The sequence below is a fragment of the Lygodium microphyllum genome, chromosome 17 (assembly GCF_053477565.2).
Source record: "Lygodium microphyllum isolate KBCC chromosome 17, Lygodium_microphyllum_v1.1.10, whole genome shotgun sequence".
Taxonomy (NCBI): Eukaryota; Viridiplantae; Streptophyta; class Polypodiopsida; order Schizaeales; family Lygodiaceae; genus Lygodium; species Lygodium microphyllum.
In genome coordinates, this window is record NC_141151.1 from 71613447 (window position 1) to 71638829 (window position 25383).

Below are 25383 nucleotides of genomic sequence, written 5' to 3' on the forward strand. Positions count from 1 at the left end.
AGGCAGCATGAACGGATAAACTCGTGGCTGTGTGGGTAGGGAAGGGGAGGCTAGACTGCCGGTGAGTGAAGGATGTCGTTGTATGGGGCTCCGCACCTCCAATGGGAGGGGGGGATGGGTGAAGGGGGTGTCACCTATGCTAGGTGGGGATCAGGGGGGCTGGTCCGCGAGGGTGATGGTGGGGAGGGGGAGGATCGAGGGATGCTGGGGTGGTCGAAGACACACGGCGGGTGGGGGGGACTAGGGTCGCAGGGAGGGGGGAATGTGGACCCTCGGGTGAGGCGTCTTGTGACGCCTCCGTGGGGAGTGGATGTGTAGGCATGTGGTCCTATCACGTAGGGTGAGGAGGGGAGGACCGCGTGGTGCTCTACCAAGGGGGCCACGATCGCCCTCCTACTCCCTGTTGCCATGGCTGTGTCTGAGGGGCTGCTTGTGGCCCCCCTGCCGTATCCCCCTCTGTCATCTCTGTACCTATCTAAAGCCACCAGCATCCACCTGGGGACCTGTCGGAAGAGCCGCCTTAGCTCTGAAGCACATGCACTCTATTGCCTGGTGCCCAAAGCCATGGCAGCGCAGGCATTGCCCTGGCCACCCAATCACAATGACCTACTTCTTGAAGGAATGTCCGCCTGCCTCGATCTCTAGAAACTGTGGTATATTCTTTCTCTTTCACTGCCACCCTACCTTTGGGACTCCTACGGCTGTCATTGCACCCGCGAAAGAGGCGGAAAGGACAATGTCAGAGAGCCGTCCAAAGTCTTCCACCAACTAGCGATACTCTATCGCCAGTCCAGAAAAGAGAAGGGTGACCGGGTGTCTAAGGAACCTGTTGAGGAGGGCGAATGCCTTCACTGTGAAGCCACTATACGAAGGGACAATGTAAATGATCCCCTTCATGGAAGCATAGGGTGAACTAGCCAGTAGCTCACAAGCTGCGTCTACCGAGGTGAGTCGTACCATGAAGATCCCTTGGCCCATTAGAACCGCCTCCACGATCTACACTGTGCCGATGCATAGCATGGAGTGAAGCCAATCCCGAAGCTGGGCCCTGGATGGAGAATGTCCTACTACCTGACCAAAGATCGTTGTTTCTTTTAGCTCCAGCTTTGTGGCACGGACAGCTAAGAGTTGTTCCTCAGAGAAGACAACGCGCAAGGTGTTATACTAGGGGACACTCGCAGAATGCACCAGCGTCTAACCAAAGGTTTCCATTGCGCATCCCTACTAAGAACCTACCAATCACGCTGCAGTGTTGCCGCCGGGGGGGGGGGGCGGTGTTGCTGCAAAAGGAGGAAGCAACAGGGCGAGGGGGGTGTTTGTCTGTTTTCTTGCGGTGGGTAAAGTAAAATGTTGGTCTCCACTGGTGGCCCGATCCCACGTGTGGGGGCCTGAGCTTTATCTTCTATTGCTGAAGGTTGAAGTACACTATTATATGGGCTGATCTCCTTCACTCTTCGACACAAATGGTTGTCATAAATGACCACCAGCACCAAGAATCAATTTAAACATTGATCAAATTACAATTTAAGCTCAAATTGGTTTTAAAAACTCTTGCATGCAAGCTAAATCAAATGGGAATAGGCTCGCTCCTCAAATCAGCTGTAAATTCTCAATTCATAACTGCTATTCTGAGTACAAGATCTTCAATTAGTGGGCACAGATCTCCAGGTGATTGGGAAACCCTAATGGCTGCTGCAAATTAGGGTTTCGGCAACAATTTCTTCAATCGCTCTTCATATGGCTGGATTATGCAGAGAATTGCTGAAGGAATGTTAGAGGATGAGAAGAAATTTTAGTTGAAACTTGAAAGAAGTATCTATGAAGATATGCTAGGGTACTAAGGAAACACAGCATGTATGACCAAGACTGAAACACAAAGACTCAAAGAGAAGCAAAACTCAAACCCTAAAAGCAAAATGCAAAATGCAAAACACAAAAACTCAAAACTCAAACATAGAGAGAAGAAACTCTAAAGTGAGTGAATTTCCTTTTTTAGACTTCCGCTACATACTTACATACTCATTGCATTGCACTTGGCTTTGCTTTCCTTTATTTTCAATCTTGGTCGTGCATGTTGTGTTTCCTTGGTGCAAACCCTAGCATATCTTCACATGTGAATGCATGCAAGTACAATAGGTGAGTCACTAGCAAACAAATCAACTAATCCTTCAAGAGTAGTAAAGAGATAGACTGCTAAGACTGTCCACGTGCCACATATCTAGTAGTAGCCACTGGGGCAAATGGAGCAGATGGTGCAGTAGCGAGAGGCATAGCCCCGCTGGAGTGGCTAGCCGGAGTGAAGGCAATCGTAGCAATCTGCTGTGGTTTTCTAGGAGGAAGTCCATCGGCCTTGGTACGACACTCCTCGTCCACATGGCTCGATCTCTGGAGGTGAATGCAAAACCTTTTTTTCTTAGGAATTTGCCACACAAGGGGTCGAGTTTCTTCAGTTCCATAGGAGGAAGTGGTGTCACCCTTGTTTGGCTTGCCTTCACATCTTGCGAGTTCTTGCCACTGTTGGTTTTCCCTCCCAAAGAAGAGACCACCAACCCTCGCGTCTCTAAATGGATGTGTGTGGACGACTTCTTGTGGACTTCATCAAGCAGCCTTGCGTAACGCAAGAGCTGGCACTCAAACTCGTAGAGGGTCAACAATAGAGGTAGTAAGATAATGTGTTGGATAAAATGGAAGTATTTGTCAAGCAACTTGTTTCAGAAGAACGTAACCTGATCATTGTCTGACTTCAGGGGCTAGTAGTCGCAAACTCCGCGAGTAACCGCCGACATTCAACCAACTTAACTTTCAGATCATCCCTTCCTTAATGGAAAACTCCTGAAGCTCAAAATCGACATTGATATATCAAGTGCGATCTCAAGCGGCATAGCAATCAATGGGATGACTCCAATGCTCAAATGCAAGAGGAAAATGTTGTAATTGAGAGTGGAACTCAAGAAGCAACCCCTGCATTAACTCAACATTGGCTATAGCATTGCACACTCTCCATTGACAAATGTGATCAAGGTGAGCTAGGAGCATAGACTCGATACCAACAATGAGGTCCCAAAGTCCTTGAGATTCAAGCACTTGTTGCATGAAGTTTGACCAAGTGGTGAAATTCAACCCGTTAAAACAAATCTTATCCATGAAGGCATTTTTCGTTGTTGCAACAAGAGTGGTAGTGCTAGGAGATGAAGAAGGTGTATGAGGGGGGTAGGGTGAAGAGGGGACAGGGTGGGGAAGTAGAGTACACTTGGGAAGAAATCCTAGAGTGCCCACCGTGTATACCGAAAGTGTACACAGTAGCCCCGAAGATAGGCATGGGCGTACTGGTTATGGGCATGGTAACCGCATAAGGAGCCTAAGGTGGAGGGATAGGAACATGGGGAGTACAGGATGGAACTCCTTGCGTAGGAGTGACCCAAGGAATGTGTGGCGACAGTCCACAAGTAGAGGATGGATATCCCTACGTTTGAAAGGTCGTGCAAGGGGTTTGTGAGTGTCCGGGGGTAGTGAGTAGAATGCATATCACATCCATCCCAGAGTGAAAGGACGTGGTAAAGTGGGGGTAGGTGAAAGGTATAGTGTTAAAGGGTAGCATTCCCCCTAACAATGCACTAAGAGGTGGAGTAAATGGAAGGGAAGATAGATGGTGGGCTGGAGAAAGAGAAAGTATTAGGAGCAGACATGGAAGATCCAACCTCTAGTGTACTTTGAGCGGAAGTGAAATGTAATCCAAGATTTTGGAATGAAGATGTGAGTAGATCAGAATGTGGAGAAGATAGTGGTAGGATGGAAGGGAGTTGAGAAGTATGGTTTACTTGCTCAAAAGAAAAACATATGGTAAAGATATACTTGGCAAAGAAAATCTACTTCGAGAGCCTCCTCTATTAAAGTTAACAGATTGAAAATCATCTGGATCCTGCTTAACAAAAGAAGAAACTGGAGAGGGTTTTGGCTCATACGACTCAAAAGGGTTATTTTCCAGCCAACATAACTAAGTCATAATTGACCAAAAATGAATCATAATTATTGTCAGAACCACATGGAACATGTCCATTAACTCTAAACCAAAAGTGTTTGAACCAAGCAATCATAGTAGAGAATAAACTATGATTGAACTATTAGTAGCATTACATAACAAAGTTGTCCAATAAAACTCAGCTAAAAACTACGGATATCTAATGCAAATGTATGGTCTTAAAGCTACAATGAAAACCATACCTATCTACATGCCAATACAATGACTAATTTTCATGGTAAATAAATTCATGAGCTATCCATCACTAGAGGAGTGTAAGTGCTACCTCCCCCTTGAGCATTAGGTAGTGCTCCAACTCTATTGAGCTTGAAAGAGTATATCTTAAGTTATGCTCTAGCTGAAATGCCTCTATGTAAAGCTACAACAATTGAGAGTGGCTTGCCAAGTCACCCTCTTCCATTCATTTCGCATCCACTGGTGAGTAATGCTAGGACTTCACCAAGTACCTCTTGGAAACTTTACCTCTAATCTTCCTTTCATTATTCGTCAATATATTCCCAGATACCAAAATCTCATCTAGCTCCTCAACAATTTCAGTAGACATATCCTCAAGCATATCACCATGAAAAGGCTGCACTAAGCTCATATGAAAAGCATAATGTATCCACCAATGTGGAGGCAATTTAAGCCTCTACACCACATCACTAATCATTTCCAATACCTCAAAGGGCCCATAATAACGTATATTCAATGTGACCTTCAAAGTGCTAGCTTGACCTTCTAATAGGCAATACCCATGCTTTCCATATACCTATCAACCTCAAAAACCTTGTCCTTTGTATACAAGATCAATGAAATTTTCTTTCCACCCTCAACAACCTCAAAAGAAGCCTTGCCACTAGAAATATGTACAGTGTTGTTATACGTAAGCTCAACCAAGGGCCAAAATTGCTCCCAATGTGCCTTATTGTATGAAACATAGCACCTCAAAAGATCCAAAAATGTAGAGTTTACCAACATGCAACACTAATCAACATCGAGCATACAGAGCCCGAGCAAAGGACACAATGCTTGTGAGTTCAAGGATGCTTCTTCAAGATTTAAAGGCCCTACTTGTGGGCCTCAAAAGGAGCCTTGCCTTTTTGCATTCCTTTGTAGATCCAACCACTAGTGATATTTTCCTCCTGTAACCAGATATATGAGTCCCCCCTCCCTCCCCAAAGCTTATCAATCTAGTTTCCTATTCACAAAAAAATCATCAAACCGTCTCAAGCTCTTGTCTCTTCTCGGGTGTCAATAATGGGCAAAAGCGCACCTCTTTAACTTGATCCCCCAAAAACTGAGTGTGCACCTTATCCACTCTGCTCCAATGCCTTTAAGGACATAGCTTGCATGTTCAATGGCATGCTCCTACGCCACGGACAGGGTGCTCCACATCGTCTCATCATGACCAAACTCGAGATAAGTTTTGCCTTGTCCAACCATGAGAGGGAGCGATGGCAACGGAAAAGGGCATCGATGACACACAAGATGAGTCTCAAGGATGTTGTGATGGATATCTTGGAGTAGCCCTACAAACCCTTCAATACTTAGCATTATTTTGATAGTTTATTGTTGCCAGTTTGAGTTTTGAGATTTGACTTTATATTTTATATGTATTGTTGACCTTGCCACCTGGGCATTAGCACTTTCATATATTATTGGTTATGACTCTTAAGTCTTTAATCCTTAAGACTTTTCAATTGTGTGTATTTATTTGTAGCACTGATTGGTTTAATGTATCATGCATCGTTTGTCACGAAGATGTGAATATTTAACTTAATGCTCTTTGGACACTTAAATTGTGCACATGTGAGATTGAATTAAATGTGTATCGCAGAGACAAATAATTTTTGCTTGGGCAATGGAGGCTATTGGCAAAAGTTATTGTCGATAGGTGCCAATAGGGTATTTCCAAAAAAATCCTCACAATGTGTGCAACAAACCAAGATGCCTAGGCTCAATCGAGGTGACATGTGGCCATTGATCCTAACACACATTTTCCATGACCAGCAGCAACAGATGCATCTGTGACAAGATGCTCTAAACACAAAAGCACAATACCAATCGTACGACAAAGCACAAACTAATAACACAAAACACAGTTAGGGTTAAGGTAACTCAAAGACAATGAACACAGATAATAATGAAATGAATGACTGCTGACTATACAATGCTCATGCAGTAAACACACTATGCAGAGAGTGAATATTGAACCACAAACTCCTGTATCTCAAGGATTAGGGCAAGGGTAATGAGCTGGAGAGTGTGTCGTATTCCAAACGGACACCAAAATGTAGCAAGGCAACCTCCGAATATCGAACACCAGCAAACACAGCCAAGGAAGGTTGGATCCAATGCAGACGGCAATGCAAGAGAGAGAAAGACTAAACGCAGGTGAGGAGAGAGAAAACAGCAAAACGCAGCCTGTTTAGGATGGGCGACAACTTCAGGAAAGAGAAAACTGTCAAAAGCAGCCAACAAAGGCTGGGCGACAACCTACAAGAGAAAGCGACAGCTAAGAAGAGAGAAAACTGTGTAGGCGACAGCTCCAGATAGCAAACGCATGCTGGTTGATAATGTGGGAAGCTGGCAACAGCAGGAAAAAATAGTGACAACGGTTGGCAGGCTGAAATCAGCTCCGAACAATATGTGGTAGGCTAGAAACAGACACCAGACTGTTGTAGACAGCAATGGCCATCTTGGACCACAATGTCCTCCGTATCCGAGGTGTGGACAGCAAGCCGAAAGACCTAAAATCTACAAAAACGAGATTGGAAGAGTGGAGGGTAGACTGCCTATTTATAGAAAGTTTGGGGGCCCCCACTTAACTCTCTCGAACCGCACCCCATTTTAGGGTTTTAAGTAAAATAAGACTAACATAGGCATTAAATAAGCTATTTTCAGGTTGTTTAAGTGGCTAATGGCATTTCTTAGCTCAACGGCATCCACGTTGAGATCAATCACACCTACACCCTCATCCGCCCATGTCTAGAGCACATTCAAACTTGGTGCCCCGTCATCTATTTCTACTACACGTTACATATGATGCCAAGATACCCTTGACACGTCTTGGGATCCACAAAAGGAGAAGGAGACCAACATCACTATTACTTACTACTTATATATTGATTGCATTGCCTTCCATACTACGAGATCTTATTCACATATTAATGGATCGAATTTCTAATGACTTGATCTTTGTATGCAATATTCACATATTAGTTTCATAACTTATTGCATACATATGGGATGATGTATACAATTAGGTTGATATTTTGCAAGACAATGCTAAAGAAGGTTGCCAAAGGTGATATGTACAATAAGGTCAAAATCACAAACCTTGCATACTACTCTATTGGAGAGGGAAAGACACGAAGTTAAGCAAGCTACAAAGATCACAAAGAAAATATGGGCATGCCATGGACTAACATTAATTGCGGAATGAGCAACAGTCACAAAAAATCCATTCATGGGTTTATAGCATACTCTCGTGGTGAGATCTCACGAGGATGTGAAAATTTAAGATGCTTTAATCTTGCCAATAACATTTGATTAAGTTATTAATCAAATGTGCAAGGTTCTTTACCACGTGATGCACATGGTAATTATTTCATGATAATAGATTAAGGACCCCGAGGATGCAATGAGTGTCAAAGACAAAAGTTATAGTGAGTTATGCCTGACAAGTACTAGGTGATACTTGATGTCAAATTTGGACCTAACCAATTTATTAGCCACTAATATAAGCGATGACATTAGAGACTAGGTATTAATCAGTTAATTAATGCTAGTCTAAGAGTCAATAACTGCTTGGAAATACTTTGAAGATGATTTGGCCTAGCCAATTTAATTGTTAATTGATGGAGCTAATTTTTTTAGCACTAGAATAATTATTAAATTAATATTTTAAAAATTAATTTAACAAGCTGGATAATGCTAAAAAATGGAATTAGAAGGCTGGCACTTAGTAAAAATTGCCCATGCAAGTGGTAAAAAGGTTTTTAGGGGCTACTGAAAGTCTATTCCAGCCATTGTGAGAGAGAAGGAGCCTGTTAGAGAGTAAGGAGAGGCTACTAATGTAATTTGCAGCCACCAAGGTTCAGTCCTACAAAATGTAATAGCAGTCTAGAGCTCTCTAGGAGTAGGTAACAATAGCCCAAGGTCCTTTTGGTACAAATGGCAGCATCTAGGAGGAGGCAACAGTCTTTTAGGTGGTCCTAAGCTGTAGGTGGCAACTTCCATGGCTGTTTGAGCAAGGCAGTAGTAGCTTTTCAATGTTTATCGTGATGAAACTCTGAAATTTCTCTCTACACCATTTTCTCTCATCCCCAAGCCATCTCTCAAGTTATCTCAACATTTTCCAACAATTTGAGCCATCAAAGGAAGAGATTTCAGTCAATCTCTGCTGTAAACCCTAATTTACAGCAGAAATTAGGGTTTTCATAGCTACTTCAAGATGGGGGCTTAAAATTGAGAGTCTAGGACTTGAATTCCAACAGCTAAAATTGAGAAATTTTAGGGAGATTCAAAAGGCCAACCAGCCAAAATCAGAATTGGGACTGAATTTGTCTTTCAAAGGGCAAGGTGAAGGCCAATCTCCAAGTAAATCAAGGGGCAAATTAGTTTGGAGTCTTGCTCGTCAGTTTTGATAGTAGAGGCACTTGGATTAGCAGAGGAAGTCAGAGGATCTCTGTTGTACTCCATCCATTTGCAATAAAAGTTAAAGAAATAACAAAATTGGAATGCACACTTTACCATAGAATCTTGGACATTGGACAGCCTGTTGACCCCAAAAAAATGACACAGAGTTTTGTGATGCTTGGAGGTGTTGAGCTAAAATATGCATTACCTGCTGATTAGCCTCTTAAACAGCCCCAAAACACACTAAAAAATGCTCTTTTAGAGTAAAAACGCTAAAACGGGGAGTGGTTTAAGAGAGTTCAATGAAAACCTTAAAACGAGGAGCGGTTCAAGAGAGTTCAATGGAAACCCTAATTTTTGGGGCACCCTTCCACATCTATAAATAGACACAAGCTTCCCCCATTCAGCCATCATTCCGTCTGTGTAGATTTCACACTCTCCAGTGTAGATTTCAGCCATCAGCCTCCTCCCACGTGGCTGTCCAGCCCTCGAGACTGCTGCCACTCCATCCGTGTTTGCTCCTCCTACTGGCGCCTTCATGCATGCTAACGTCAGATGCTAGCGACATCTGTGAGAGTGCGCAACGGAAGAAGAACACGAACACAGAGGAGAGGAGAGAGAAAGCAGAGAATGAAGGAAGAAAGTCTGCACTGACTGAGATGAATGCTGAATACACTGGAATGGACAGAACAGTCCCTGCACGCAGCCCGGAGCGTCAGTGAGGGAACCAGGACAGACTGGAAGCAGAGGCAGCACCAATGCCGGAGACGGAGACGGAGGGAGCAGTGCTGTACCTGCAGAGAACAATGCTGGACTGACTGGGGGGGCTGCTATAAATAGCCCCCAGGCCAGCAAACTGGCCGACCAGCCAGATCTGGCCGACTGCCCAAAATAATGGGCAGTCAGCCCAGAAACAGCCCAGTTTGGGCTGTAAAATGCCCAAGGCTGCATGCTGACTAAAGCAGCCATAAAAACACACTGATAGAGCTCCTCTGTCTCCTGTCAGACTCTGACAGGAGCTCACAACCAGGAGATGACAGACTGAGACTGAAAAAGAGCAGGCTAACACCCCCTCTCAACTCCTGGGAGGGTCTAAAGACCCAAGAACCGCATGTGATGAAGCAAAGAGGCCTGAGGCAACGGCTTCGTAAAGAGATCACCTGCATTGGCCGCCGTAGGACAATAGACCACCACCAACTCCGAATCCACGATCCGCTCTCGAACATAGTGATACTGAACCTCAATGTGCTTCGTACGAGCATGAAACACCGGGTTCTTGGCCAGAGCAAGAGCACTCTGGTTATCCACGCGCAGCTCCATAGGTCCGGTCTGGGAAAAGCCAATCTCCGCGAGTAAGCGACGGAGCCAAACTGCCTCCATAGCGGTCGAACATAGGGCCCGATACTCAGCCTCGGTAGAAGAAAGTGCCACAGTAGGCTGCTTCTTGCTGCTCCAAGAGACAGCACCAGAACCAAGGGTGAAAGCATAACCTGTAGTGGATCGTCTCGAATCCACATCACCTGCCCAATCAGAATCACTCCATCCAGAAAGAATAATCCCATCTCCATACATGATCCCGAAGGATCGAGTCCCCTGTAAATAGCGAAGAACCCGCAAGGCAGCCTGCCAGTGATCCTGGGTAGGAGTCTGCATAAAAGAAGACAATAAAGCCACCGCAAAAGAGATATCCGGCCGAGTGTGAAGCAGCCAGATAAGAGAGCCGACAAGGCACCTGTAACGGGTGGGATCAGTAAGAGGAACTCCAGCTGTCAAAAGCTTGGACTCAGGGTCCATGGGGCATGAGATAGGCCGACAATCAGCCATATCAAACTTCGAAAGAAGCTCGGAGATGTACCTGTGCTGCAAGATAAAAATGCCCTGTGCAATCTGATAGATCTCTAGACCTAGAAAGAAGTGAAGGATCCCTAGATCCGTCATGTCAAACTCCTGCTGTAAAATGGACCATGTATGCTCCACCTGCTGAGTGTCGCTCCCTGTAATGATAAGATCATCCACATACAAAATGAGGAACACTGAAAGAGAATCCACAACCCGGAAGTAGAGGTTGGGATCATAAGCGGAGCGCGCAAAGCCACTCTGTAGAAAGAAGCGGTCAATCCGCTGGTACCAAGCACGAGGAGCCTGCTTGAGGCCATAAAGAGCCTTCCGCAGCCTGTAGACATGATCCTCCTTCCCCTGCACAAGAAAACCAGAAGACTGTGAAACATAAATCTCCTCCTCAAGAACGCCATTCAGAAAAGCAGACTTGACGTCCATCTGATAGACAGGCCAACGGTGGTGAGCAGCAAGAGCCAAAAGAACTCGGATGGTGGACATCGTGGCTGTAGGAGCAAAAGTCTCAAAGTAATCCAACCCTGCACGCTGAGCAAAACCCTTGGCGACAAGCCTAGCCTTATGCTTGTCCAAGGAGCCATCTGCAAGATATTTGGTCTTAAAGACCCATTTCACACCAATCACCTTCCGTTTCGCGGGACGCGGTACAAGCTCCCACGTATGGTTTCGCTCGATGGAATCGAGCTCGGCCTGCATAGCCTGTCTCCAAATATCCTGTGCAAGAGCCTCCTCCACTGTGGAAGGCTCGGAATCCTGAAGAATCTGTGACATAAGAGCATAGTTCACACATAGGGAACTGTCCCGCTGGGCCTGTAAACGGGCTGATCGTCGTGGACCTGTAGAAGAAGCAGGAAAGTGAGTAACACCTGAATCCTGCATGAGCCGGCGATACCATAAAGGAATCCTGAGAGACTCCTGCGGGCTGTGAGGGAGACCGGGGGGCCTCCGGAACCTGTAAAGCACCCAAATCGGAGAGGGACTCCCCCTCACCGAGTGAAGGTAGATCCTCCGCATCTGAAGAAGGCTCTATATCTCGTGAAGATCCCGAAGTGGCGGTAGAAGAGCTCGTAGTAGACGAAGGCACATCCACCAAGGGGGAAAGGGAAGCCGAAGGAGGAGGAACAGGGGGGGTGCTAAGAGGCATCCTGGAAGGAACTGAAGGGAGAGAAGGTGGGGGGGGGGGGGGGGGGGGTGGTGGTCCGTCAATGATAAAGAAACATCGGTAAGAGAACCATCAATCGGATCCTCAGAGGCAGAAGCCTCATCAAAGATCACATCCCTGCTCACCTCAACCGTCCGTGTCGTCGGGTCATAGAGCCGATATCCCTTCGTGGTCGTGCTATAACCAACGAAGACAAGCTTTCGCGACTTAGAGTCGAACTTCGTCTTCCTCTTCTTCTTGTCCACATGGACAAAAGCATCGCACCCAAAGATGCGAAAATGGGACACGGAAGGCTTCTTGCCAAAGAAAGCCTCATACGGAGTCATGTCTTGTAACGCCGAAGTCGGAGAGCGGTTGCGTATATGCACCGCTGTAGCCACCGCCTTACCCCAAAGGAAATGAGGAAGACTCCTATGCTCCAGCATAGATCGGGCCATCTCAATCATGGTCCGATTCGCACGCTCCACCACACCATTCTCTGATGGTGTGTTCGGATGGGAATACTCCACCCGAATACCATGATCCCTGCAAAACTGAGAGAAAAGATGAGAAGTAAACTCTCCACCGTGATCAGCTCGAACACCGCGAACCTTTGCTCCAAGACAAGCGGGGAAAGTTCCTCCCATATGAGAGTCTCACGGGTCCTCGAAGTGATGAGGCTGGTGTAGAAGACATCATAACGGGGTGATGGCAGCTGAGTTAACAGAATCATCGCCATATCCTCAGACGATATCAGACGACCAAGAGAGGCTAGCTCGCCTCGCATATCCTCCATCTTCGTGATGTGCTCCTTCATGGAAGAAGAGCCATCAAGACTGAGCATCCGCAACTTCTTCTCCAAGGAAATCTTGTGGGCAAATGTCTTGTGCTGATACAAAGACGCAAGCTTTGTCCATACTTCCGCCGCGGTCTATAACCTGTGAACATGTACAAGAACAGAATCATGGAGACTCATAAAAAGAAAGGAACGGGCTCGTGAGTTGAGCCTATCCCATAAGGCTGCACAGTCCATAGAGGTGCCATCGGACGAATCCACGGGGGGTCGGTCGATGGGCGAAGAAACAAGCTCCCAAAGGTCAAAGGTATCAAGGATGCAAGCCACCTTGCATGACCATAGGGAGTAGTTGGAACCATCCAACTTGTCTTCCTTCGGAAAGGAAGGGAGAATCGGCACCTGGATAGAGGGAATCAGGGAAGGCATCCGCACATCTGATGCAGTCTTCACGGAAGAAACCTTCGCAGTAGATGGAACCCTCTAAGATGCATGGACTGAAGAAGGACGAGTGCGAGGAGGGTCTTCCCGATGTCGAACTTCACGATAGTCCCGCCTCCGCTCAGAGGAATGATGAGAGACAAGCTCATCCTCTGAGTCTTCAAAGCCTGAAAACTGGTAAGACATCTTCCAATCTGCAAAATACCAAAGAAAGTTGTGCCGCTGTCGTAATAGGACCAGCTATGTGATCACCAACCACCAAGATGCAGGCTGAGAGTGCCTACAAACACCTGGATCTGCAGAGCAGCAAAACGCAGCCTGTAGGGAGGTCGCCCAGCAGCAGGAGAGGTCGCCTGGCAGCAAACGCAGGGTTGCTGCGTCGCTGGATGACGTGGCAGCCCCTGTGGACAGCAAACGCAGGCTGTACAGCCTCCTGATGCAGTCGCCTGGCTGCTGTGGATCTGTTGGCAGCAGCAGTAAGGTATTTCTCTCCTGAAGATCGTCCTCCGTACTCTCAATCAGGCGATGATACCATGTGAGAGTGCGCAGCGGAAGAAGAACACGAACACAGAGGAGAGGAGAGAGAAAGCAGAGAATGAAGGAAGAAAGTCTGCACTGACTGAGATGAATGCTGAATACACTGGAATGGACAGAACAGTCCCTGCACGCAGCCCGGAGCGTCAGTGAGGGAACCAGGACAGACTGGAAGCAGAGGCAGCACCAATGCCGGAGACGGAGACGGAGGGAGCAGTGCTGTACCTGCAGAGAACAATGCTGGACTGACTGGGGGGGCTGCTATAAATAGCCCCCAGGCCAGCAAACTGGCCGACCAGCCAAACTGGCCGACCTGGCCAGATTTGGCCGACCAGCCAGATCTGGCCGACTATGGCCAGATCTGGCCGACTGCCCAAAATAATGGGCAGTCAGCCCAGAAACAGCCCAGTTTGGGCTGTAAAATGCCCAAGGCTGCATGCTGACTAAGGCAGCCATAAAAACACACTGACAGAGCTCCTCTGTCTCCTGTCAGACTCTGACAGGAGCTCACAACCAGGAGATGACAGACTGAGACTGAAAAAGAGCAGGCTAACAACATCATCATCTGCTGCAATCTGATCATCCAATCATCGCCAGCCATATGAGACACTGTTTCAGCCTGCTGTTTACAACAAACTGTGCGCAGTTTCCAGCCTCCGATTGGCGGTACAATGCTGTGTTTACCAGTTTCCAACCCCCAGAGTGCTGCATTTTGGTGACCAGCCTGCTGCCATTCACTATTCAGCACTCCTACACTCCGACTGGTGGTCGCAAACTTGGGATCTGTCTCCGATGGACGTCACACTCCGACCTTGCTCTGCCCTTGAGCACACTGTACACTCTTACATTCATTTACAGCATTCATTCACTTCAGAGTTGTGTTCTCTCTCCCCCTTCTTCTGTTTGTGTTTGAGTTTCTGTGTTTTGCGTTTAGGGTTTGAGTTTTGAGTTTTGAGTTTTGCATTTAGGGTTTGAGTTTTGCCCTCTGTGTCTGTCTGTCTCTTTATGTTTCTCTTGTGGTCGTACACTCGTGTGTCCTCAGTGCAAACCCTAGCAGTTTTCTTCACAGGAGGTGCACCTTGGAGTGCATGATCCATGATGTTGACACGCAGTGCTTAGTGAGGGACCAACTTGCAGCCTAAAACATTTACCATAGTTCATTTGATTGTGGTGATGCTTTACACTTTGGCCCAGTTGTTAGCTCCTCTTCTTTGAAGCAATTTTGGAGCTCTTACAGTCACACCACCCAATGATCTTGTATTCATCAATACAAGCTCATGTATGCTTTGCTCAAGTGTGACTGTGAGGCATAGCCACATGGAATAGGAAATTTGGGTCACATGGTAGGCACTTTGGACTATCTCGAAAAACCACAACATCGCAATCTTTGGTGACTCTTTAGTTGATCTTTATACTTTCTTTAGGAGATCACTTCAACAATCTCTATACTTTCTTTTAGGAGTTCTCTCAAAAGTTTAAAAAATGTGTGGTTGTGCCTAACACCATTATGTTGCTTGTCTCCTAGCTTAAACATGCTACTAGGCCCTTCAGACAACACAATTTGCCAATACTACCTTCTTGGAGGCTCCCAATGCCCGCATCCCAACTCAAAATTAGCTTTAAGTACAGCAGTGATTTTATCTCTCCTTAAAAAATGTGTGCACACCTGTACCTGCATTGAGGGCTTCTCATATTAATAACACAGTAGCTCTTACCCAGAAAACAAGTGTGAAATATCTGTTAACCCCTACCTACATCCATGTCTCCTCTCAATATTTTACACATCCAAACAAGCTGAAAAGAATTGCAAAGCTCAAACATCCCCAACCTGGAAAAAGGGAAAACAAGTCAAACCTGAGCCCTGACCGCAGCAGCTGCCTTTGCATGTGGAGCTTGATATGCCATAGGCTTTATTGGAGCAACTGCAGGTTTGTTTGATAAACCTGAACCCTTCGCACCTGCAAGAAATTGGAAGCTCAGACCCTCACTTTTCTTACACACAACTAGCTTCTTTAGAAATCCCCAGACCACTTTGACTATTTAACTAATTCTGTAAGCCCTAGTGTTGCCATTTAATCAAAAAAGGCTTAACTAGGTAAATTATGCAGCAGGCATAAGGCATGTACAATACCTTTATCTGCTTTTGTTAGAACATTTACATTCTCCCCTGAAACATTTCCAAGTCGTGGTGAAGCTGGCCTATCTTCATAGACCCCAATGGCTGGCCTCCACTCTCCCTGCAGCTCACACAGCACAAAGATCAAACTGAGAGAATGGAGTTGCAGACATGCATCTGTAAATTAATTGAAATGTATGCATGCTACACCGACAGAAAACTTCAACCTGATATAACTTGTCATATTTCTTCTCAAAGTAGAGGGAACCATCATATTTGAATATCCTTATTCTGCAAAGGTTTGGCAATTAAGTCAACAGGAAATTATCTCAAAGCAAGAGTTCAATAAGTTGTGGAGCTGCAAACTGCTCTAGCACTAGCACTTCTTATCCTTGTAAGCAGAGACAAACATTGGTATCAAGCAAAAGAGTCTAAAAAGTAAAGTGGCCCACCCATTATCTACTTGCAAACGAGGAGCTGTTGTTGCTGTCAAAAAATATCGACCATCAGCTGACCACTCACTGGTAACTGAGCATTCTGCTTTGGTGTTTGCTAAACATTTTAATGTTGTCCGATCCCAAAATGACTACAGAGAAAGATCATTGAGAACAAATGAGACAGAAGGAACAGCCAAATTACTTAGCCAAATGCAAGACCAACTCACCAGATCTCCCGGAAGATTGCCAAAGCCAGCTAAGCATATGACTTCATTATTGGATGTTAAGGAACATTGGAGTAAAAACTTCACCTGTTCAATAAGGACACTTGCAAAAAAAAACGGCACAACTCGAAGCGTAACTTTTTTTTTGGAAAGGATACATCTTCCATGTGGATTCCAACGAACAGTGTTATAGGGTCCACTCTTGAAGTGAAAGAGAACTTTACATTTGGCATCAAACAGAGTTGCACATGCAGGCATGACTTTGTCAGGTCAAGGAGTTCTGGTGCTCATATATGAACAAGATTGAACTTTAAACACAAACTCCATAGCATGAACAAGAAAAATTTTCTGGATACAGCCATACACCACCAAAAACTCTGTGCCCAAAGGAGACCATTGTACATCATGAACAGGTCCTTCTTTACCTGTAAAATAAGCTTGTCCTGTCAGCTAAGCTTCCCAAAACTCTTCCAACTTTTAACATGTTAAGGAGAACTAGATAGAAAATCTTTTAACATGCTAAGGAGAACTAGATAGAAAATCTTACTTAAAGGAACAGATCCCTCATGACTTCCATTGCTTGTAAGGAAATATAGGCGTGTCTCTCCATAATAACTCTGGTTAGTCTTGTCTACATCAGATTGTGCCAAGACTAAAAGCCCACTGGAACCGCGATTCCAAAGCAAGCGTACGCTCGAAGACTTGAAAAAGCTTTTGCGTGCCAGCACATCTCCTTGACTGACTTTAGCTCGTTCATAAATGCGAACACTTGCTGGAGAACCCTACCATGAAAGAAATCTCTCTCTCTCTCTCTCTCTCTCTCTCTCTCTCTCTCTCTCTCTCTCTCTCTCTCTCTTTATCGTAAAAGGTAATTGTATTAATTACGAAAAAAATACAAGATTACTGGATTACAAGATACATGACGACAATACAAGTCATCATGTGAAGAGGTGCTAAGTACTACAAGTTACAATTTCATGGCAAGGATGCGGAGGAAATTGCCATATGCCAAGGACGGAAATCCTCTGTAGAGAGCAAATCAGAACGATGGAGAAGATCTAACTGCCAATACAAGAGGCCCTTAAGCCTCACAATATGCCGCTGAACATTATGGGCCGAGTCAAACAGAAAAGCATTCCGAATCGTCCAGTTATGCCAACAGCCCCAGTATCGAAGAAAGTGATACATGAGCTTCATATGTGGCTGTGCGGGAGTAGGGTATTTGGGCTGGCCCAAAACCCAATCAAAGGGGCGCAGTGTGATGCCAACCACCCCTCGCCAAACGGGCGACAAAAGTAACCAGACTTTCTTAGCGACGGGGCAGGAAATAAATCGGTGGTGGGCGGATTCCATAGTAGTGGTGCAAAAGAAACAGGTGCCATTGGAGATTCGGCGCTTGGAAAGAGCCGAAGCAAGCGGAAGACCCCCAATTATCACTCGCCAAAGAAAGACTTTGTATTTAAAGGGTGTCTTGTTGACCCAGCCCTCCATCACAGTGACCCTCCACCACGAGCGGGATTTACGCAATCCCCATAAAGCATTCGCTTTAGTAACTAGCCATTGATTATCTTTAATCAGGAGATGATATACTTGATTAGCAGAAGCTTTGCTCAAAGGCAGCCGGCCTTGTAGGTCCCAATCCTGCCAGGGATGATCCAAAGCAAGAGCAGGAAAGGGTTCTCTGCTCTGGAGCACCGTCACGAGCTGTTCCCATAAAGGCCTATATCCACGAGGGATCCGGAAAATCCTCCTAGCAGTACGAAACGAGATAAGCACATTGCGCCTGGCAAGGGTGGCATCCGCAACTGAAGACAAGCCCAAACATGCCATCCGGTTGAATTGCAGTCTAAGCTCGTGTTTACCTTCCCACGAAAGTAGACGTGAGACCGCCAGTAATTCCAATTGAAAAGAGTTAGTAGCCAGGCGATCCTCCGTTGGGTGCCACTGAGCCTTTCGAAGGACGTGTTTCCAAGAACACACCAAATGAGTAAGCAGCGATGAAGAAGAACTGGAAAACCGTGAATCCGCGTTAAGAACGTGCCACCAAGAACACCTGAGTCGAGTATTGCCATGCCGAAGCCCATGACCCTCAAGGAAAGAACGGGCAATAGCGACCCACGGATGATGATCATCCGAGCACATGGCGCGGAAAAGGGACCAACGGAGTGCCTGCATGTGAGTTTGGGCATCTAAAATAGCTCCGCCACCCATGCTTTTGGGGGTGCACGCATGTGACCACGAGATCCAGGAAATGCCTGCATGCAATGAGTCCTTCTTCCAAAGCATGAAGCGAATAGACTGAGTGAGAGCATTCAGAGTCGTAGGAGTCCAGGGCAACAATGGCAAGAAATATGTGATCATTGGCAACATAATTATCTGGGCGACTTTGAGGCGAACATGAAAAGGCCAGGCCTGAGACTTCCAGTACATAAACTTGGCCACCATCTTCTGAGAAATCCACTGCAGAAGCTGCTTTGGGGGAATATCAACACCCAATGGGTATCCAAGATGCCTGACAATGGAACCTCGAGGAACAACCAGACCCTGCCAGTCCAAGGACTGCAAATCCGACTCCGTGCAGCTTAGAATGGCTGATTTGAGCGGATTGATACGAAGGCCTGACGCCTGGCCAAAGAGACCCCAAACATCCAATGCTTTTCGAAGGTTATCCTTGTCCGCACGCAAAATCATAAAAGTATCATCCGCCAGGGACTGGCTAATGAAATGGTGTCCTGTAGGAAGCGACAGTCCGGCCAACTGGGAAGAGGCGGCCATATGTGATAACATGGAAAGAACTGGATGTGTCACAAGGGCAAAGAATAAAGGGCTCAAAGGACACCCCTGTCTGACAGAACGGGCAAGGACAAATTGCTCAGTAACACCTCCGTTCAGCATGACTCGCGAAGACGCCGCAGCAGTAATGGTGTAGATCAGACGAGACATCCGAGCACCAAAGCCCATAGCGGACATAAGGTCAGCAACAAACGACCAGTCCAGATAGTCAAAAGCCTTTTCCAGGTCCAGTTGAATCAACACCACCTCCTGATTAGAATGCCGGGCATAATCAATGGCCAATTGGGCATTCAAAACATTGTGTAGGATATTTCGGCCCTTAATGAAACCGTACTGGAGAGGGTGTACAAGGGCAGGGAGATGCTTATGGAGCCGATTCGCCATTACTTTGGAAAAGATTTTGTACATGGAACCCATCAAAGAAATGGGGCGCCAGTGTGTCAACTTAGATGGCGAAGGAACTTTTGGAAGCAGTTTAATAAGTCCTTGTTTCCATGAGGGAGGCATGATCCCTGTTTCCCACACCTGCTGAAACAGAGCCTGCAAAGGTTTTGCCAGTTGGGTAGCAAAAGCTTCAAAGAACTCATTGGTGAGACCATCCCAACCCGGACTTTTATCTTTGGGCAAGTGTAACAAGAAATCCATAACCTCTGCTTCACCAATATCTGACTCCAGAGTAGCTTGCATGTCCTGCGGTAGCTGATTGCGGACCAGGTCATAGAAGACCGAACGGGCCTGAGTAATTTGGGCTGAAGGAGGAGAAGCGGAACCGAGAAGGTCACGAAAATAATTGCTGCACATATGCACAATAGTCTGTGGATCCAGGATAAGGTGGCCTTGTGCATCCTCGAGTCTGGTCAAATTCTCTCGAGCAGGAGAGGCATGGAGAGCTCGAAAGAACTTATGGGTCTGACATGCACTATCTTGCAAAGTCTCTGTTAGATGTTGCAATTTGGCCTGCTGATACGATTTTAATTGGAATTCTTTAACAAGATCGGCCACCCGCAAGGCCAGTGTAAGCAGAAATGCATCATCCGGAGTGTCCATCAGCAAGGAGCGAACCAAAAGCAGCAGGTCCTCTGCTGCCTGTCTACGGCGCCGACAAAGAGAGGCATGATAGATCCCATATTGCCGAGCAACCCGCTGCACATTAGAGAGCAATCGGTCAAATGACGCAGTGCCTTGAGAGGAAAAGTCCAAGGAGAATCTGTCAAGCAATTGCTGCATATAGCCCTGAAAAATTGTATGCTTTAAGTAAGAGGAGTTGAAACGCAAAGGGAGTCTCTCCAGAAATTGCTTGAAGGGGGCAATGGGTTGTGCAAGCAACTCGAACTGCAGAGGGAAATGGTCCGACAAGACATATTGCGGCAACACTTTTATTTCGAGCATCTCAGGCAGAAAATCATCATTATGCATGATATATATGCGGTCCAACCGCGACCATGTTGTGGCATACTGGGCCGAATGGAAAGTAAAGCCTGGAGAAGACGGGTGTAGCCAGGACCAAAGATCTTGCTTAAGAACAGCAAGAGCCAAGTCGTGCCACATACGACTTTCCGGTGCATCCATGACCGAGTGCTCCGATGTAGACTGGGAAGAATCAACACACATATTGAAATCCCCCATGAAGAAGCCGTGTCTGCCAAGTGACAAGGAGGTCTGCAAAGTCTGCCAAAGCTCCCGGCGAGATAACGAATCATTCGGAGCATAGAGGCCAAGTAACCATAGGATTTCCCCTTCGAATAAAATTTCAACCACCAAAAAGCGGCCATGAACATCATTTTTAATAAGAACAGGCTGATATTTGGCATGTACAATCATGAGCACACCCGAATAATGCCTGGCCTGTTTCCTGCATAGAACAAACGAAAGCCATGACAATCCACCACTTTACCGGCGTCACTGTGACTCTTGTGCTCAACAGCACACAGGACATCCCACTGATTCTCATACAATGCAGTCCACATGGCATGTTGCTTGTGACGAGAACAAATTCCTCGCACGTTCCACGTGGCTATTTTCATGTGTATACAAAACACACTTAGGTACGAGGCACAGTTTGCCTCGATTTGACTTTGTCGGCGAGAATGTCGAGGACTCCCTCGTCCAAGAAATCTGCCAACACCGCAAAAGAGTTCTGAGGACCAGATTTGGAAGTTGACGGCATATCTGCTTGCTTGGGGTTGGAACGTGGGTAACGACGGTCCCACGGAGTAATGACGTTGCCTCTGGTATCAAAAGCCAGCTGTGCAGGTGGACCCTTGAGACGATCCGAATACATTTTTCTGGCGGGCTGATGATCTCTCTCTCTCTCTCTCTCTCTCTCTCTCTCTCTCTCTCTCTCTCTCTCTCTCTCTCTCTCTCTCTCTCTCTCTCTCTCGTTCAATTGCAGAATACTAAGATGTACACAAGACTCAACAGAAACCACACACACCAAAGTGTAGTCACCATCCATGACACGCTGCAATCAACAAAAATCCACTCAAATATCTACACATGCAAAACACATCCAACACCAAGGACATTTGAAATGCCACCATAGATCTACAGCATGCACATGACATCACACAAGCTATGCAAGCATAAAGAGAAACAGAAATATATGGATATCAGAATCACCTCCCAGCCATAAAATGGGCTTACACACGAGCTTGCCCCTTCTCACACATATTAATTGGCTGAAGCCACATACTTTAAATGGCCTAAGCCCTTGGTCACACATCACTTACATGTGCTCTTAGTCATGCACCCTCAAACCTTGTACATGTATATTGTCACAAGGACGTGAATTAATATTTTATTGCTTTGGCATATTTAAGTTGTTCACATGTGAGGTGCACGTGTGAAGTGCAAGTTATGTTAAATACACCTTATATTTTCCTCTAAGTCGTTCTGTGTGAATGCACCCTATCCACAAGCACTTTTTACCCTCTTGCATGGGAAGGGTTTTTTCCTCATGTGAACATACTTCAATGTGTAGGTCTATATAACCTTAGGGTTGTACATTGTATTCTTATTGTTGTGATTCATTTTGAGTGAAGGTACTTTTGCACCCCTCTTTGTGTGTCTAGTCTCTCTCACTCTCCACTCCACCAATTGTCTATTGAGCTGTCCTTTCAATCCAATAGTGGTATCATAGCCGTTGTGCTGCCAGCCTCACCACCATTGATGCATCAGTTCCATCACCAGCTCCAACACATGGAGCCCCTCATGGCATTGCTGCCTGCATCCTATCAAAAGTGGATGCAGCAATGGAAGCATACACATATGTTGAAATAGACTGCTGGACACAAGACACAAAGACAAGAAGAACACTACAAAAGAAGAGAACTCACAAGAATGCTCGAGAAATGGAATCCATATGCCAAGACATGAGACAGTACAGAACCAATGTGGATCACTAGCTGTGAAGGCACTGGCACCAGCTCCTCTCTCCAACAAGGACCTGTGAATAACAGATGAATGATGAATAAAGTGTGAAGGAGTCGTCTGAAATAAATAGGCCAAAAGAGTGCCATAAATGGTAGCAAGTCGGCAAGTATAAAAATGCAAAAATAACCATCATAACAAGCCAGATAAAATGCCTAAATAATCAAGATAATATCCTGGTGCCCTAGCCCACTGAATCACATGCACAAACTCAGCCATGAACTGACATATCTACTAATACTCTCTGTCAAATCAATGGTGATCTAATACAATACAATATACAATGATAATGTTCCATCATAGTACATGCAACAATGTCCACTAGAGTACAACCATGGATACCCAAGTTATGGATACGCAAGCCACCACCAAGGTGCCTCGGAGAGAACCTAATGTCAATGTCAATTGTACCACCTCCTAAAAACAAAGAAGAATCAAAATAGCTCTCCATGTCTATCAACAATGTCTCGCAGTAGCATACAAGACCATCTTGTCGAAAATGCCTTTGAACTATGGGTCCATTGATTCCCCAAACCGCCAAAGTGTCCCCTCATGTGAGCTCAGACTAGGAGCCAATCCAACTCTTTGTCAAATAGCAGCCCATCATGAACCTAGATGTCAATCCCAATGTCACAAGGACGTGAAATTTTAAGATGCTTTAATCTTGCCGATAACATTTGATTAAGTTATTAATCAAATGTGAAAGGTTGCTTAGCACATGTGATGCACATGGCAGTTATTTCAAGGTAACAGGCCAAGGACCCGAGGATGGAGTAGGCGTCAAAGGCAAAAGTTGTGATAAGTTATGCCAACTTTGCTTTGGGGGTCAATTGGGGTCAATTTTGACCCTAATCAGGTTTTACCACCCTATCCAAGGAGGAAGACTGGTTTCATGGTTCCATCGCCAAAATACTATCAATTCCCTTGACTTGGTGGACCCGAGGCACCTAATTGAAGGTCAGAAGCTTTGCTCTAGTGTTGAAATTGTATTCAATTGAGCATTACAGCAATAATGTTTTCAAATAGTGAGATGGGATCAAGCAGGGATGATGCCTCTCAATCTGAAAATTCACAAAGTGTTGGCGAAAATGCAATGCATCATCTTGAACAAGGCACTCAACATGGATAGCAAGCTCATAATGTTGGTTTAGATCAAAATGCGGATCCTTCTAAGCCTTTAGAAGCTGATGATCAACAAGAGGAAGAGAAATTTGATTATCGATTTAAGATCAGCTAAGGACAGCAGCTAAAATGTTTATGCAATTGGTAAATGTTGCTCAGTTCATGGCCTTTTTGAACCCCTTAAAGAAGGGCAGCAAAGGGAACAAGAGGAAATCATATTAAGGAGCTTTGGGACATCAAGATGTACTGAAGAAAGAGCCAATACAACAGTATGATGTTCCAAATGAAGGTAGTGAGCATAAGCAAATGGTGCCAGTGGGGCAATTGATGCATATGCAAGGCCAACTTAGAAGTGCCAATCCAATGCTTTTTGGATAGCAGGGCATGCACGTAATGATGGGGCAGCCAAGGTACTTTGGTGGTGGCACTAGTTTCCATGCTATGGTGGGCTTGGAACTGCATACAAGGATATATGACACAACTCCTTATGGTATGCAGCAACCAATGGCCTTTTTGAACCCCTTAAAGGAGGGCAGCAAAGGGAACAAGAGAAAATCATATTAAGGAGCTTTGGGACATCAAGATGTACTGAAGAAAGAGCCAATACAACAGTATGATGTTCCAAATGTAGGTAGGGAGCATAAGCAAATGGTGCCAGTGGGGCAATTGATGCATATGCAAGGCCAACTTAGAAGTGCCAATCCAATGCTTTTTGGATAGCAGGGCATGCACGTAATGATGGGGCAGCCAAGGTACTTTGGTGGTAGCACTAGTTTCCATGCTATGGTGGGCTTGGAACCGCATACAAGGATATATGACACAACTTCTTATGGTATGCAGCAACCAATGCGAGGTGTGCAAGGCCTAGTGTATCCGGGTATGGCTAGTAATATACATAACCCCATGTATAACAATATTGACATGATGCTAGGGCACAAAGTGATAAGTTTGGCAATGCGTATATGCAGCCCACTATGTTTGGGAATCATGGTATTAATGCTGGTCATGCAAATGCTCCGTATAGTGTTGGTCATGAGAAAAAATGCAGCTAGTAATGCATGCAACATATGGGAAAATGTACCTTGGTATGGCTGGTAGTATGTAAATTTCCTTTACAATCACATTGCAACAGTCCAAAGTATGCAAACAAGAATGTTTTCTGATTCATCTCAAGCTCCTAGCATGTCAAGTACACATGAGAGGCTAGTCAACTAGATGCGATATTGCATGTTCGTTAAGTTGGAATTGCAGCAATGCTAAAGTATAAATCATTGCAATGCCTAAGGGAAAAAAAGGCCTATAACCTAGTGGAGGTTTCGAGACAAGTAAAGTCATGCAAACAAGAATGTTTTCTGATTCATCTCATGCTCCTAGCATGTCAAGTACACATGAGAGGCTAGTCAACTAGATGCGATATTGCATGTTCGTTAAGTTGGAATTGCAGCAATGCGAAAGTATAAATCGTTGCAATGCTTAAGGGAAAGAAAGGCCTACAACCTAGTGGAGGTTTCGAGGCAAGTAAAGTTAGAGGTAAAAGTTTCCATATGCTCCTTGGTGAAGCTTTAGCATTGTTTCACAAATAGATGCAAAGTGGATGCAAGAGGATGACTTCACAGACCATTCTCAGTTGTTGCAACTTTACCGAGATGCCTTTAAGTTAGAGCATTATGCTAAAAATATGCTTTACTATGGTTTTGGAGTCAGAACAGTTGAGAAACATGAGTTATAGATGTATCCAATGGGTTTCCAACAACATTTCTAGACTTATTTTCAGTTTTATGTTATATATATGCTAGCTGGAAATTTTCAACAGGTTTGGGGTATATGGCATGGTTGG

At 45.5% G+C, this 25383-nt stretch overlaps 1 protein-coding gene across 3 annotated transcripts in view; it reads right to left on the minus strand.

The window, feature by feature from the left end:
- Positions 1-25383, minus strand: part of LOC148022025 (Eukaryotic translation initiation factor eIF2A family protein) — an 89184-nt gene that overhangs the window by 33880 nt on the left and 29921 nt on the right. For 2 of the 3 annotated variants that reach the window (XR_015694451.1, XM_087697626.1), the window contains exons 5-13: positions 16750-16984; positions 16559-16627; positions 16361-16462; positions 16206-16246; positions 15994-16127; positions 15769-15832; positions 15557-15662; positions 15280-15383; positions 15000-15097 (exon numbers count right to left, since the gene is read on the minus strand). Coding sequence is in view for 2 of the 3 variants with exons in the window: in XM_087697626.1 (XP_087553752.1) it covers positions 15000-15097; positions 15280-15383; positions 15557-15662; positions 15769-15832; positions 15994-16127; positions 16206-16246; positions 16361-16462; positions 16559-16627; positions 16750-16984 (953 nt within the window). In the remaining variant the exon portion in view is untranslated. The remainder of the gene's footprint in view (positions 1-14999; positions 15098-15279; positions 15384-15556; positions 15663-15768; positions 15833-15993; positions 16128-16205; positions 16247-16360; positions 16463-16558; positions 16628-16749; positions 16985-25383) is intronic. The other variant, XM_087697625.1, reaches the window with a different exon arrangement.